General features: G+C 32.8%; 1 protein-coding gene across 1 annotated transcript; it reads right to left on the bottom strand.

Moving 5' to 3' along the window:
• Nucleotides 1-751: 751 nt before the first annotated feature.
• On the bottom strand, nucleotides 752-16,418 carry LOC125048912 (glutathione hydrolase 1 proenzyme-like). Its single transcript, XM_047647875.1, has 9 exons — nucleotides 16,277-16,418; nucleotides 7,940-8,095; nucleotides 7,370-7,777; nucleotides 6,499-6,699; nucleotides 5,637-5,892; nucleotides 4,039-4,229; nucleotides 3,312-3,552; nucleotides 2,709-2,822; nucleotides 752-1,533 (listed from the first exon to the last, which is right to left on the bottom strand). The coding sequence occupies exons 1-9, from the start codon at nucleotides 16,282-16,284 to the stop codon at nucleotides 1,378-1,380; spliced, it is 1,731 nt and encodes a 576-aa protein (XP_047503831.1). The 5' UTR covers nucleotides 16,285-16,418; the 3' UTR covers nucleotides 752-1,377.
• Between the last annotated feature and the right edge of the window lie 17 nt (nucleotides 16,419-16,435).

Raw genomic sequence — 16,435 nt, 5'->3', positions numbered from 1 at the left:
TAAAATATTAAATAAAATATAATGTTTAATATTTATTTAATAAAGCTGCTTGTTTGCAAAGCAACTCGCATTTGCTTATAGATAGATATATAAATAACTTAAAACCTCATTCCGAATTAGAAAACGATTCCAAGAACTCCACTTGCATTTCTTGATCTTCAGGGAACTCATTACTTAATATTTTTCCAACCTCAGAGATTCTCTTTCTCCGTTGAAATCAATCAAAAAAAAATCTTGTCGAAGAATTTGTAACGGTTTCATTACTGTTTCGTATTCTATGCAGTTTGAAACTGTATAGAATTTATTTACATTATTCCTTATCAACTGTAAAATGACTGTCCAAGTTGATTTTCTTCTACCCCCTTCCTTTTTTACCAGGCGTGGAAAACACACCATCATTCGATGTGCCCTCAGCTACGATTCGCCGTATAGTGGTCTCAGCAGACATTGCCATTTGAAAATGTATTTGTTTTATACCATGAGATTCCGGTAGACCTATGACCTAATTTTTATATTATGTATCAATTTGTTTTTGTTATTTTTCTCATTTGAAAAGCTTTACTTTCATTATATACTGTAAAATGAATGCTTAGCGATTTGTGTTGCTTTTATTATATCCGTTGTTTTTATCTTTATTTCTAGTATCAATTGTATGGGTCATTTACAAAAATGGGATCAAAATATTGCCAAAGAACTTCTAAACATATAAATGACAACTGAAACTTCCATACGCTCTAAATAAAATAAAAAATAGTTACAACAAATTTTTATTCAAAACTTAACATCACATTGCTAACATTTGCTAACGTAGTCATTTATCATAATTATTTACACAATATAATCATTCAGTTAACAATTATTTTGATCAAAAATACAAAATTCAAAAATATATTATAGATAAAGAATACAATTTCCATTGTTGTATAAACTAGAGAAGTAGATACAAAAACGTTGTTAAGTACACTTGCATATATTTACAATAATTTATCTGTACTTTAAAAGTTCTACTATACAAAAAAATAATCAGCATTATATAGGAACTACTCAAAATTCGCAGGCTTAAAAAGTATAACTATTATTTATTTATAATTATTCACGACTTAACATAAAAATCGGCCGCTTTATGAAAATGTTAAAAAGATAAGTTACCGAAACATTACAATGTGTACTTGTAATTTGTTTGATTAGGAATAACGCTCTGAAGTTTAAGACAGAAGTTAAAGTGAATCAAAATTAATGATCCCATTACAAATGGGATAATCAAAGTAAAGTACACATGATGATTTCATTAATATGGTTAATAATCCTGCTTAAAAAGAAGATAAATGCTTGTATCAAAATTTCTTGTTCTAGTCACATTGAAATGGTAAATTATTTCTAAAATCCGTCCACACTGCCTATTCGTCTGCTATCAGTCTGCGGTACAAAATAGTCGCCGCTATCTCTCATAGCCGCCACCATAGCCGCGAAACCCGCCGTTGGGCCACGGCTGGTGGTCACGTGACCGCGGGCACGTAAAGAAGCAATCACTGCCTAAAAATAGAATAATATAAAAGAAAAGCTTAACTTCTACTTGTATTCTAAATCAACAGGACGTTGTGCGGACTTTTCTTGTTGTTGTTTTTATTTTATTTTGTACCACTATCATGGCATTAAAAAAATAATAATAATAATAATAAATAACCTCTTAAGTCATCCATCAATTATTACATAACATTACCGCTGCCAAGAATGTAAAATAAGAAACTTCACTTATATTCGTATAGGTAACAGATGTGTCACACAATTTTATGAACCGAAAAAAAAAGCTAATTAAGGTTTTTGTTAGTCCAGCGCCGCAACCAACAACATGCAAGGAAACAAGGCAACCATAACTTTCATACTTCATTCAATCCTATTTTTATGTTAGTTATTATATAATAATAGCTTCGAACAAAGTGTTTCATTTATTTGGACATCCCTCCAACAACCGCCACCGAACTGAATATATCCCACATAAAAACAAATTACAGTGAAATCTCTGTCAAGGGAAATGCAAAGAACGAGTCAACGAGTTTTCGACTTAACAAGAACTTCGGGATACATATGATTTAACTGCTGAAATTTCGACTTACACGCGATTTCTAAGTGCGATTTGTTGAGTCGAATTTGAATAACAATTCGTAGTATATATTTTTAAAACGAATGACTGTATTTTTTATTGAGATTAATGAAGTAAACTGTACACTACAAATAATCCATTATCTTCTTCTGATTTACTTAGAAAGTGTTATAAATGTATTCATTCACTGCACGTGTACAAGACAATAACAATAGATTAGAAGCACCGAACCCGAACATTCATTTTGAATTTTATTGCTATTATTTCGGAGAATTCCAAGTAAGACGTCATTATATTTTACTAACTCCTCCCCGAGTCATAGAGTATAAGTATGTATATTGTATTATCAATATTTCGCGTAGGGAAATAACATTTTATTCGAGTTACAAAGTCTAAATAATTCGAGATACCGCGTAATTCCGGGTTTAACGGAAGGGAATGGCAAATTTTTTCGACTTATTGAGAATTTCGGCTTAACGAGGTTCGAGTTATAGAAATTCCACTGTAATAGCACTAAACTTATTTTTGAGTGCTTTTTAGCAATCGTGGTCAGGAGTTTCATTTAAGCTAATTGTACCACGTCAACACTTAGTTAAAAAGAACTTACTGGGTCGAACTTTTCTTCATACTCTATTTCCATGGGAATGAGTTGGTGATGTAGACGCGGCCTCTTCATGACCTCGGTCAATTCACTGTCTTCGAGAAGCGTATGCATTGTTAGCTGAAAAAAAAACATACTTACTTAATTTAATGCACAATGTATGACGCCACAAACATTAATTACAAACGGCCTTTATTTTTTTAATATTTTGGAATAATGTAGCAATGTAATAGTAAAAGAATTTTGGAAATCGGTAGTAGTTTTTATTTTATTTAAAGTCTTTATAATTGCAAGCAAACATAATAAATATTTAACAATGCTGTAATTGTACAAATTAATACTTGCGCCTGAGATTTTGTAACATTCTAAATGTGCACACGTATGGGCTAATTGTTGTGATGCAGAACTTGAATACCTACCCTCCCTACTAGTTAAAATATGACGGTAGAGTAGTGCGGCTCAGCGCTAAGCAGGGGAATTGAATTGCAGGATAGCTTTACATTTATATTTTCATGTATTTGTTACCAATATAAATCTTCGATTTTTATAATTATTATATGTATGTAAATTTGTGTTGTGAGTCGTCACAGTAAAGATATAAATTGTTACCAATGCAACTTGAGTGGTGATCTTCGTTCCACCGGCACCACCAAGTATCAAGTCCACCGTGTCATTATTACGTAGTATAATACTCGGTGCCATAGAGCTGAGCGGTTGTTTACCCGGGCTAATAATGTTAGCAGGGGAGGGAGGCATGCCGTATACTGATTCCCGATTGGGAATAGCGAAGTCATCCATTTCATTATTTAATATGATTCCTGTGCTTCTAGAACGGCGCTGTGAGCCCCAACTATATAACAAAATTTCAGTTCTATAATTTACACACTCTAAAGACAAGTTTGACAATTTTAATAACGACGCAGTCACGAAACACCTATTTAATCATGAACAAGCGGAATTTCAGCAACCTAACGTAAATACGTACTAATTTTTATAATCTTTATGATATAGTTATTATAATTATTTTATTAAGCAGACTATCTTATCTGGAAAAATATTTTTATATTCTGCTTAATTAATATTTGTAAATATTGCATAATAACTAATCCTTTTGTCATTGGAGTAAAGCTGCGTCGCTCTAACCACAATTAGATTTAATAGTGAAAGTTAAAACTATTTAATGTCAGGCTCCAGGTTGTTTCAGATCATTCTTTTTTAATGAATTAAAATAATCCTATAAATAGAAATAGTATTATGGGACGTCACTGAAAAACGTAGAATAAACCAAGATCGCCATCGATGCTCCATAGAGCAAATTTAAATTAATTTTCCTTACATATAGTTAATAGTACTTGTAGCAGATACGGCACTACCATCTGGTGCGACAACAATAATATGCGCCGTGCCGTGGTCGTCGGCGCCTTCGAACATAGCACCATAGTATCTCCAATCTGAAAATGTGCGAGTGTCGTCTACTTTAGCTCTGTGCTCTACTGCCCATTCAGGCGTAGACAAATTGCGTTCCAACTGAAACAAAATATAATCGATTCAACTCATTTTTTTTAATTTTCTCTCTATATGCAGATACGGAAATGGCTTAAGACATTGAATTTAAATCGATGATTCATATAACGTAAATATGTCTAATCCTCAACTGTTATTATATTATTGATAAGGCACTAATATATTCTTACGTAGGCCTGGAAAGACGATAACAAAAATAAAGGTAGAGAGAATGATTGTGGCCATTTTAGATTTCAATACAATTTGGAACCACGTATTTTCATTATATCTATATATCAAAACCTCTGTAAGTTTAGAGCGCAATTCAACAGCTACAGAAAATCAATAATAATTTATCATTAACCTATGTGTACTTAAGTTGATACTTTATGCAAATGTTATGTTAATATAAATTTATATTTCGTTCATAATAGTAAGTATGTTACATGATGTCACGCTTTGGCAAAACTCATTATTTTCTATAATTTATTCAAAATATGTATTTACAGATTTTTGTTTTCAATTTTTCAATTCCTGAACATAATCCACAAAATAGTATTTAAAAAAAAAATTGCCGATTGGGCCGATTCTTTAAAATTCCCGTGCTACTTGAACGGCGCTATGATCCCCAACTATATTATAACCAAATTCAGTTCTATACTTTTACACACTCAAAGCTGGTGACAACTTTAATAAAGACGCAAACACGAAAGCAAATATATGTCATATGAACAAATGAGCAATTTCAGCAATCTTAGGCTTTCTTAATGTTAAAAAAAAAATGTCTAATATTTGTTATATCCTGAACAACCTCTTCAAAAATATAACTGTATTTGAATGTTTGTTGTAGCTTAGTTTTGCTAATCATTCAGCCCAGTAAAGCCTTATAAATTCTTCTGGTTATTAAAGCATAAAGTTCACTAACAACATTTGATATATCATGTATGCAATAAAACATGTTAAATACGTCGTAGTTAATCAATGTTATCACTATCAGTAATTACTTTAAATACGAGACTTCGTGTCGTTTGATGTGAAGGAAATCTATATAGATAAGGCTTTGTGCATACAAAACTAAATCCAATTTTAACTTTTATCACTATTGACAATAATCTACGTAACTGAACAGTAGATAATAATTAAAAATTATTTTATTTTTATACGATAAATTTTAGGATGAAATTATGAGATGATCGGATGAAAGAATTAGATCTTAAGCCATGTATATTTTATTAATATAACTAAGATGCTTTGATGATGTGTGAAAGTACGTTAAAAAAACGAATACAAAGAAACCGTGCAGGATAATGCCGTGTGAACCCAGTCTTACTGTGTCACTTCCAATAGAGACTTCTTCCTGACAGAGATCTTGGCTGCATTCCACGACGCCGTTTTAGTAAAACCAACGTAAAGGTGGTAAAGATCACTTACCTCAGCGATGCTAAACGGTAGATTGGTACGGCTAGGATCTCCCAGGCCGGTTCGGCGCGCGTAGGCGAACTTGAAGGTCTCCACAATACGATGCCAATAAAGGTTACTGTCGACTGGCGCGTCTGATCCCGTACCGACCCACTCTCGAAGCATATTCAAGATAAAGGCCAGTACTGACCCGGAACCTGGCAGGGGCACTGAGTACAAAGTGTGCTCTGGTGATACGCGCACCATGATTGGCTCCTGCCATTCTGTTCTGTAAAGCAAATTAGAATATGAAGATGACAGATGTTAGTTCTATCTAGGCTCAACTAACTATGAGTAGTTTCAGTTATTTTCTTTTTATAATTTTAGAAGAATTTGGTGTACTTAGTAAAAAAAACAATTATACTGCAAACGAATTCCTAAACAAGTAAACGATATTTACCTATATGAAATAATGATAGATAGAGATATGCTCAAGTAAGGCCATAAATACCTTAGCATAGATTTCCATCCGTTTATCTGATATAATAGAAATTTCAACAAAGCGAACTTCCTGGAACATCGTAATCTGCTAATGTGTCTCAAGATAAGTAGGGCATTTGCGAAAGTTGTTGCGAAAACCAGAATTGGTTTTAAAAACAGTCACGTGACTAACGGAATATAGTTTATTTTGGACACGTTCTCTTGGTTTACGTTGGCTACACCTTCTGTATATATATTTCCAATAATACTATACACGATATACGGTTATGTTTAATATTATGGCAAAGGCGGTTAACCTAATTAGGCTATACAAAGCTAAATATTAAACCACGAGCACGTACAATACAGTTAGAAATAAACTTTAAATTTTGTGTAAATACGTGTTACAAGTTACCTGTAATTCCTGAAGTCGTCTTCTGTTATGATGCCTCCAAAATTCTCTATATCTCTCACGAGAGCTGCCGTGAGAGAGCCGTTGTGTATCGCCTCCGGGCCCTCCTCCGCGATTATATCGAGGGTACGCGCGAGGGTCGGTTCGCGGATTGTATCCCCCTCTTTCCACACCTCCCCGGTTGCTGGGTTCACGTATACTTCGCTACATAAGAACATGAAAGTATATATATTAAGTGATATAATGTAAGCGGTACCATTAGTATAAACTCTTAGTTTGTTTAAATAAAAAGACCTTGTTCTATAATAAGGCAGTATGAGTGCATTGTTTTTCAATTTATCCTTATTCAAAAACATACACATAAAAAAGCAGGTTAAAAAAGTTATAAGGCAACGGGCGGCCTTATCGCTAACAAGCGATTTCTTCCAGGCAACCGTTATGTGGAACAATGAAAAAGAAACACCTACAGAGGGTACAGTACAAGAAATGCAAAAATAATTAACAAAAAAAACTCAAAATAACACGTAACTATAACTAAAATAAAATAAAGTAAAAGCTAAAGAAGAAATAACAATAAAAGTAAATAAAAATATGTATAAACAACAATTTAAAAGTCAATCAAAAGGTTAACTGAGTCACAATAATTATAATCAGTGCTAATTACGAGGCAGAAAGAAAATTATCAAAAAGAAGCTTTTTAAATAAATTTAAAGACTGAGCTCGTCTAATATCAATTGGTAGGGAATTCTATAGCAGGATACTTTGCACAGTAAAGGAGGAGTGCTAGAATTTAGTTTTATGAGTAGGAGTTTCAAGAATTAGATTAAATTCATTTATTTCTTGCAAGAATTTAATATTTAATGTAATATCTCACCTGAAAGACGGTTCGGCGAGAATCCGATCGCTGTAAGACTTGAGTACGCGGCCCATATATTCGCTCACGCGGTGTCCGTTCCGGGCGAGGTCTGCTGCCGGCTTGACCAGCTCCTTCCAGGGCAATCGGCCGTATTCTCGGTAGAGCGCGCCGTAGCCTTTCAATTCGCCTGGCACGGCGATCGCGCGACCACCTACTTGGGAAGATGCGTTCGCGAACATGTCTGAATACGTTGCCGCTGGAGCTCTCTCCCTGGCGTTCAGCACTCGGACTCTCCCCGTAGGTGCGTCGTAGACGGTGGCCAAGAAGCCCCCGCCGAGACCCATACATTGCGAACAACCTAGGCCCTCACAGAATAACGTCGCAATAGCAGCATCCACCGCTGTACCATTTCTTTCCAATATGCTCCTAAAAACATTTTTTTTTAAATTTAGTATCATCTCTGAATATATCTCTGTTTCTTATGTCGGATGCCAGTTAATGTAACTGGTGTTAGGTAATTATTTCATAAGATTTTTGGAAATTTAATTTAATTGGTCGTGTCGTTCTTCTAAGTACTAAGATACGTACCGGCCTATAGCAGCGCACTCAATGCCATTGGCAGCGACGACGGCCCGTGGGTAGCGCGGGTGGTCAGGGCCGGACCACGGTTGCAGCACCAGCACCGCCACCAGCGCGCCCACCACCAGCGCCGCGAACACACTGCCTACTAGACACCAACGCGACCTGAACACGTACCATTTAGATTTTGTTTAACTATAAGTTTTCCTATAAATTGTAACTAGTACCTACTAGTTACAATTTAATTTAAGTCCTTACTAGTCCTTCATACCTATGAAGTAAGGACTTAAATTAAGTAAATATTACAATTAAAATGGATAAATCAACATTTAGGTAATAATAATAAAATAATAAAAATATATTTATTTGCATTAAACAAAGAGTATGAGATTAAATAAGTGTCTTAATTAAGCTTATTAAATAATAAAGTTCATTTTGCATCTAATATTGCATTGTACGAGTTTATGATACAGGTATTTCACCATCTTTCGTTTTTGACAATAAACTTATTACTATCTATTATTGTGAGAGACTGGTGCTTGAAAAAGGTTGGGAAAACCTGTTATTACAAGTCACCAGTCCCTCTTGGACATAGTGGCAAAAAGTATTGCTAATACAACTTTTAAAAACGAACAATAAATAATTTATAATAAAAAAAATGAATATATATATGTATATTAAAAAAGTAGAAAAATGTTAACAAAAACAAAAGTCTAGTTTATGTGTGTGTGCGTGTGTGCGTATGTGCATTTGTGGGTGTATGTGTGTGTGAGTGTACGGATAGTGATTGTGTATTGTGTAGTACGGACATAATGTGAAGATGATTCTAACAGAGAAGTAAACTTCGACTTACCACGGGTTTAAAACCAATGGTTATATCAATACATATATTAAAGATAGCTAATCGTGAAGTACCTACGTACATAGATTCATTTGTAAATTATTACCTTTATTAAATGACGGTTTTGTTTAACACTTAACCGAACATAATATTGTAATACAGTACGTCTTGTAACTGTAAATGATTTTATACTAGCACAAATAAATTTATAATAACTGTAGATATAATAAAACTAAAAAATATTGTTTACATGGCATACGCCATTTCAAACGTCTTGACCTGAATTAGCTGACAGATTTGACATTTGTTTTATTAAAATACGAAGACCAAAAGAGGTTTAATTGAGGATAGACAAATGAGTTGCAAGTCATTAGGTCGGTAACGTTTTTTCTGGAACAGTCTGTATAGGGTTCCTTGGTCGGACTGGGTTGGTTCGGGGACGCTTTTACTTACAGAATTTGTATGAAAAAAAGCTATGTATTGTTACCTCACACTGCTCATTATTACTATTACAGTGCTTTAAGGGAGTTACAGCTATGCAACTGCTATAAAACTGACGATTAGTCGCTGTATTCTTGAAGGACGCTAAGTTACATTAGTTTGGATATACTTTGATGGACAGTTGGTTCCTATGATGCTGCAACGTACCTAAATGAGATATAGAGGTGGAAATTTGTTTTGTGCCGTGACGTCCAATAATTCAATCCCATCCATACATACAACTCCTAAAACTTTCTACACTCAGTGAGATGTATTGGCCGGTGTAGCTTTTACAATCTAAAATCTTAAAATTTAGGTATAATACTCTGCAATTATCAGCTAATTAAAAAGTATTACAAGATAAATTGTTTAAATAATAAATATATATAATATTTTTCGTCTTATTTGTTGTAAGCTTATTTATAAGTATACTTTCACATAAATAATACCTAATAGTAATAAAACTTTATGATATGATTTAGCATATAATGAGATAAAAATATTATATAAAAGCCTTATATATTATTATAATATAATCAGGCACGTGTCAATATTTCAATTAAATTACAACAGGCAATAAACATACATTTTTATATTAAACACTTTCTCCGCGTATAGACTTTCAACAAATTAAAGATTTCTTTATTTAAGCAGAAAAGAATGGATCAAATATTTCTAAAAATACATTCTCAAATATATCATACTCGAGATAAGAAAATAGGTCCTGAAACTATAGAAACCTTTAAATAACTATTTCAATAATAATATTTCCAAAACTATATATTTTTTGGTAAAACCTACTCATTCTGCAAGTGAAATAAAAAAAAACGATCTCCAGATTATTTTAACTTGGTTACGAAGTTATTTATACTAACTCCAACTATCTCCAAAGATATTCTTATAGAAATCAAATATTATTGAACTATAGCTATAATAAAGGACAACTCTGTTCGAAATTTATTTACTTGTGATGAAAACATATTAAATAGAATATTAGCTTTATTAAAAAAAAACGGTTTTAGAATAAATTATATAACCATTGTGAACCAACTTTGAAATGCTTTTGATTTTGCATAGACTAATCGTTTACGCAGTGCACCCACCGAATGATCTTAATAAGGTAATTTTTTTTATTGATGTTCCGCTCATTATGTTGATGTTATAAAGCTGATCTTTAAATGGCAAATTCATGTCAAATTTTTCAATTGATCTAGTTGGCGAAAATAAACTCTAAGCTTTATATTAGTATAGATAACAGAATCCTCCATCCGACTTGAGACGTACTTAAGTTACTTACTCATGTTTGGTCGTAGGTACATTAATATAATTTTATGGTTTGTAATCAAAGTTTATCAGACCAATTATTATTGTATAATTTCGTGTTTGTTTTGAAATTTTATCTTCAATGTAATGCTGATGTTTTATATTTAATTACTCATTCCGATGTATTTTATGTATAAACAAACTTTTGCATGATTATTTCGTGCTAGACATCAGATTGGGCCTGAATAGTTTCCAATAAACGCACATTATATTTGCCTATTTTTATTTTTAGCAATGTAATTAATGATTAAGGGGTGATTTAATACTTACTTAGTTGTATTCTGTTTATTAACCGGCTTAACCCAATTTGTACTATGTAATTAGAAGCGCAAACAAAATGTAAACAATCATCGCACACTTGAATCGCATATGAACCTTTTAATTTTTTCTGCTCATAAATTGTAATACAACATTCTTGTATCCGATAATGTCCAAAAAGGTCGACTGCAAGTATTGAAGTGTCGCTAAGATTTATGAACACTTAGATAAGCCAAGTTAGTTTTTGTTAGCGACGCAACCCTACTACCCCTAATTTTATGTTAGGTATAAGCTCATATTTTAAACGATGAAAGTCACTTTTGCTTCAAACAAAGTGGTTTCATTTAACATATATTTGAACATATCTACAACAACCGTAATAAACTAGTAGTAGGCTGGGATAGTTAGTTAAAAGTACAAATACAACTTATATAAATAGTATGTATTTATAACATATAAAACATCATTAATATAATTAAGATGATATGACGATATGTTTTTCCTTTTAAACTCGTAAGGATAAATTCAAAAATATTGTTCTTTATAGGCAAGTAGACGTATGACGATAGACGTTCTGGTTTCCTATAGGTATACTATTATACAATTGCGTACATAGATAGAAAAATGCAATTACTCGAATGCACTCGCATTTTCACTAGCTTTGATAATTATTAATAGAAGATAAATAAAGTATCTACTAATGTATAATTTACGTCTTTATACATCCGTCATTTATTATTAATTATTTCCTAATTTATTTGTATTATTATTCGCATAGAAATTAAAATAGAAACACATTTTTCATGTGTGAAATAAGTGTTAAAGTAGTAATCAGTATTCTAAATATGCTTAAGAACAACGAGTGTATTATTTCGTTATTACACGGTCGAGTGGGTTTGACTGGCGACGTTAAAATACACGCAAGATAACAATGAATTTAGCTAAGTATCGTGACGTGTGACGGGTTTTTTTTTTCATTTACCTATAAGATATAAGGTGTGCTCGCCTAGTGGTAACATATCAGATTAGGGTAAAAAACCGCCTTCACCGGGGACGGAATAACAACTATAAAATAATTAAAAAATCTGACTCAGATGTATGCCGTATGTACAGAGGTTGTAAGTATAACTTTAGTATAACCAAGGTAACCGCATGGACTAACCCAAAAGGGCAGACCGAAAGAGCGATGGGACGACGAAATTTAAGAGTAGCTGGCAAAAATTGAATGATGACGGCATAAAATAAAATAAGGTGGAAAAAGTTGGAGGAGGCCTCTGCAACCTATGAAGCGCCTCTTTTTTTACGAATCTTCATGTTTCGACGTATTTTATTTATTATTTGTTCATTTTGACCAAATAAAATGTTCTCCAGTTTTATACACTTTACTTATATTTTCCTAAGGATTAGGTAAAACCAGTTCCCTTCCGCTTGCTCATTCAGGGAGAGGAACGGACGTAGCTTCGGCGGCATCATCTCACATTAAAAACTGACAAACGAAGTAAAATTGAACCACAAACGCAATAATATTATATTAGGAGACAAATACCTTTACCTATGTTTTGTTATTTAAATTTGCGCCTATTGTACCTATTTATTTTTTACTTCTTACTCTATTTACGATTCTCCACTACAAAGAATATGTTGTTGTGTTACTGTAACGAATTTTTTTCCGGTGGAGGCGCCCCTATTGTCTTGGCGTCTGTTGCGTCGCACACTTCACACAAGGGCGGCGCGGCCCTGAGTATAATGATTGTGATAATTGTTAAACACATTGCCTTAAGAATGTTCTCAACAACTTGCTATTGGAGATATAAATCAAACATGCTCGTGTATTGTAAACGTTTAATTCTACAAAATGAAGACGACAAGGGAAGTGAACAAGTTCTTGAGTCATTTTAACTTTTTTATTAAATGAAAAGACGCATCAAAGGAATTTCTTATTCGTAAAAATAGGCCTAAATACCTATGTCTAGGGGCTGTCCATTAATCACGTGATGATTTTAAAAAAAAAATTACCCCTCCCTCCCCCATGGTGAGGTTTGAGACTACCCCACTACCCCCCACCAAAAATCACTTGTGTTTTTTACTACCTACAAAGAATTTTTTCCCCCTTTCGAACCTCACGTGATTAATGGACAGCCCCCTCATAGTGTGCGAATGGTGTAATGTCCGTGTAGACTGTAGACAGTAGGATTCCGAATATCGCACTCTGATGTAGCCAGATGACATTCTGTACAGTAGTTCAGAATGCTTTCAAATATATATATATAAACTAGTGGACCCGACAGACGTTGTCCTGCATGATATTTCAAGCGATTAGTAAAGCAAAGTATGAAAGTACCGACTGCAGCGCCATCTGGCGGGCTGATTTGTGAATCTAAACCATTCCCAGATCCCCTTGAACACACACAAAAAATTTCATCAAAATCCGTCCAGTCGTTTGAGAGAAGTTCAGTGACATACACACTCACAGAAGAATTATATATATAAAGATATATTATGAGATCGATTGGTATTGCATAAACTATTAGAAATAGCTTTGGGTTTAAAACAGTTAGCGACAAACACTAACAATATATTTCCTGTTGATAATAATCCTAATCTATATTTTGTCGTAATATAGACATCTCTCGTTATCAGCGATAAAATAATCTATCTGTTTAGATTTCATTTGAACATTGACCAACTGCTGTAAGTAGTATTTAAGATGTTGTTTTATAAGAATAAATCAGATTTGAATATTGCTTTGTCTTATTTATCGCTTCCTCTCAAGACGAAGATTCCTTCAAGCCCTTAATTATCGTGGTGAGCCTACCCGATAGCTTGGAAACAATCCCACCTTGAAGCTTTGATCCTACCCGTACAATATATATAAGAGTTACAGTGTCAAAAGTGATTGGATTTTCTCTTTGGCAATAATGGTGGTAAACAGCATCTAAATTAGGCAATAATTATTTACACACGTTGTTATATGAGTAACATTTAACATAATAAAAGCCTTCATATCTAACAATATGTTTTTTAGAATATTTATGAGAAACAGTAGAAGACTTTAGGCTAGAGAACCATTGCGACCAAACTCTTAACTTGCATTTCCTGTGAAGCAATTTATTATTTCATTACTATTCTTTGGTTTACTTCCTGTACATCAGTTTTAAACCTATTTATAAATTATTTATTCAAACGATAAAGTTACTTAAGTTGACAGAAATTTGAAAATACGTAGCGAAATAGAAACGATAAAAAATAAATTGATAAGGTAACAATGACACAAAATTTTATTACATCAATGCCAATATAATAATTGCTACACATAATTATTTCACTTTAATTTAGCTATTAATTTTTTTTTATTCATTCATCATTAAACGTACCTACTTAGTTATAGTTTACGAGATTCTAGTACTCCACGTTGTAAGAAATTCTTTTAAAATCTACAATATAAAATTGAAGTTTTAAATTAGTGTTCCTCTACTAAATACAAAAAGGAATTATTTGTAAAACCGAATACTTACCATAAATTCAACTCAAAAACTCAAATCAAATAAAGACAATAACAGTTGCACTCTAGTTATTAAAATAATATTTTGATTACTATTGATTTTTCAATATACGTACACATACAGGTACAGTACATTTTTATAATTTTGGCTGAATATTACCGCGTCCTTCATGCATTTGATATGAACAATTAACAAGTCGCAATAGAGAAACGATCAAATAATACTGGTCTTAGATCTTTAACGTATTTATGTAGATCTATTAGTTAACAATATCGTTCCTCATCGAATAACTGAGTTAAACCTACAGTCAGTTAAAAATAACTATCGTTACTATTTATATATGTATTATTATTTTTGGTTTTTGTTGGAAGTTTGAATCAATAATGTTTATACAAATTCAAATAATGTCTTAAGTATAATTGGACTCAGGCGACCAATGTTGTATAAACAATATTGCCTACCATTTTTGTTTATACAACGTAGAATATTTATAATGCTAGGGTATAGATTTAATATGCATATTTTCGTAAATGTAGAAGCAATATAGAAATAACTAAAAACTTATTTTCCCATACAAACAAAATACGTATCGAGGTAAGAAATGTCGATACCTTTGCAAATTCATTCATACTAGATGACGCGACCGCGACGGTCAAAACTGCCACACCGCGCATTAGTGTGCTAGTTCGGTAGAAATAAAAAATACCTACGACCGTGGCGTAAATATTTATATTTTATGCTTAGTTCACTCATAACAACATTCAGATTAATTAGATACGATTCTTTATTTTTGAGTTCTTTAGACGAGTCGTATTTAAATAAACCTCAACTACATATAACCAATGTGTGCCGTGTAGCGACCTATCAAAATGCAATCAACATTTTAATATCGAAACTAAACAATACAAATATCTTATCCATCTTTAATAAATTTTGTTTTTATTATGATTGATATCAAATAAATGATTACAGCGATTATAGCACATATTTTATACTAAAGTTCCTTTAGGTACTAGAATCACAAAACATGTCTATAGAGAGAAAGCCTAAAAGTTGCATTTGCCGTTTCAAAAATTTTTTGCATCACGCAAATTTCTTAGAATTAGCGGTTTAAGTAATTAACTTAATGTATCTTTGAACTTGATTATTAAATCGGTTCAAGTTCCATTATACCCGTTTTGTGAGTTTAGATTTGGTAATCTTTACACAAAAATGAATAAGAAACATTCCTAGATGTAAGGTAGAAAGCACGAAGCGGTGCGCGTGCTACTAGCTTTGAACTAGAGCTGTCCGCGACATCAAAGAATTTTGTGCATTGTTCAGATTTTGTTATAATAGGATAACCTATCGTTACGTAAATGAGTCGATCTTCTTTATATTGCATGTATGCCGATTATTTTGTGTATGGAAATTATTATTTTCTGATGTTGATGTTCTATTTGTTGTTAGCTAACATTAATTCACATTTATTTTTCCTACCTAAAGTTAATTGGTGTTTCTGTTCCTAACTTCTTAAGCTACTACCACTTTTATCACATTACTTATTAATTTATTATAGGGTTTTTAAAAATAGCCATTTCTTTATTCGTAAGACTTAGGATTAAGTGAGCATAAGCGATCGGCACCTACGCATGTACAAATTACATTACCAATTTCGATCTCAGCGACAAATCGATCGAGCGGTCAAAAGGTAAGTAGGGCAAGGTGGGATGGCCAAATTTTGCAAATGGTTCAAGCCGTTGACCTCCTTTAATTTTTCAAAGAAACGATATAACAGTACGGTATATACCTACTCTACAGATATTATATAACTTAAAGGAAAATATGCAAATTAGACAGTAAATATGTACCACGAAATAAGCTATCAAAGCAACTTAATGCATACATGCAACTTGTCTAACCAGTTTTGAAAAACGTAAATAGTACGTATGTAAATCCTACCTTATCATTTTGCTTGAACACGACACTTAGAAGCGACTACTGATCACCAACTGCGCCGGAGTCGAATTTAGTTAGAAGGCTGAGCGTAAAATTGCATTATACGTGTAGATACGAATGCCATTCCTTCGATTACCTGTCACAGTAAACTCGCCAACTGTT

This window comes from Pieris napi, chromosome 4, assembly GCF_905475465.1.
Source record: "Pieris napi chromosome 4, ilPieNapi1.2, whole genome shotgun sequence".
Taxonomy (NCBI): domain Eukaryota; kingdom Metazoa; phylum Arthropoda; class Insecta; order Lepidoptera; family Pieridae; genus Pieris; species Pieris napi.
The sequence above is the reverse complement of the archived record's forward strand: the minus strand, read 5'-3'. Positions and strand labels throughout refer to the sequence as shown.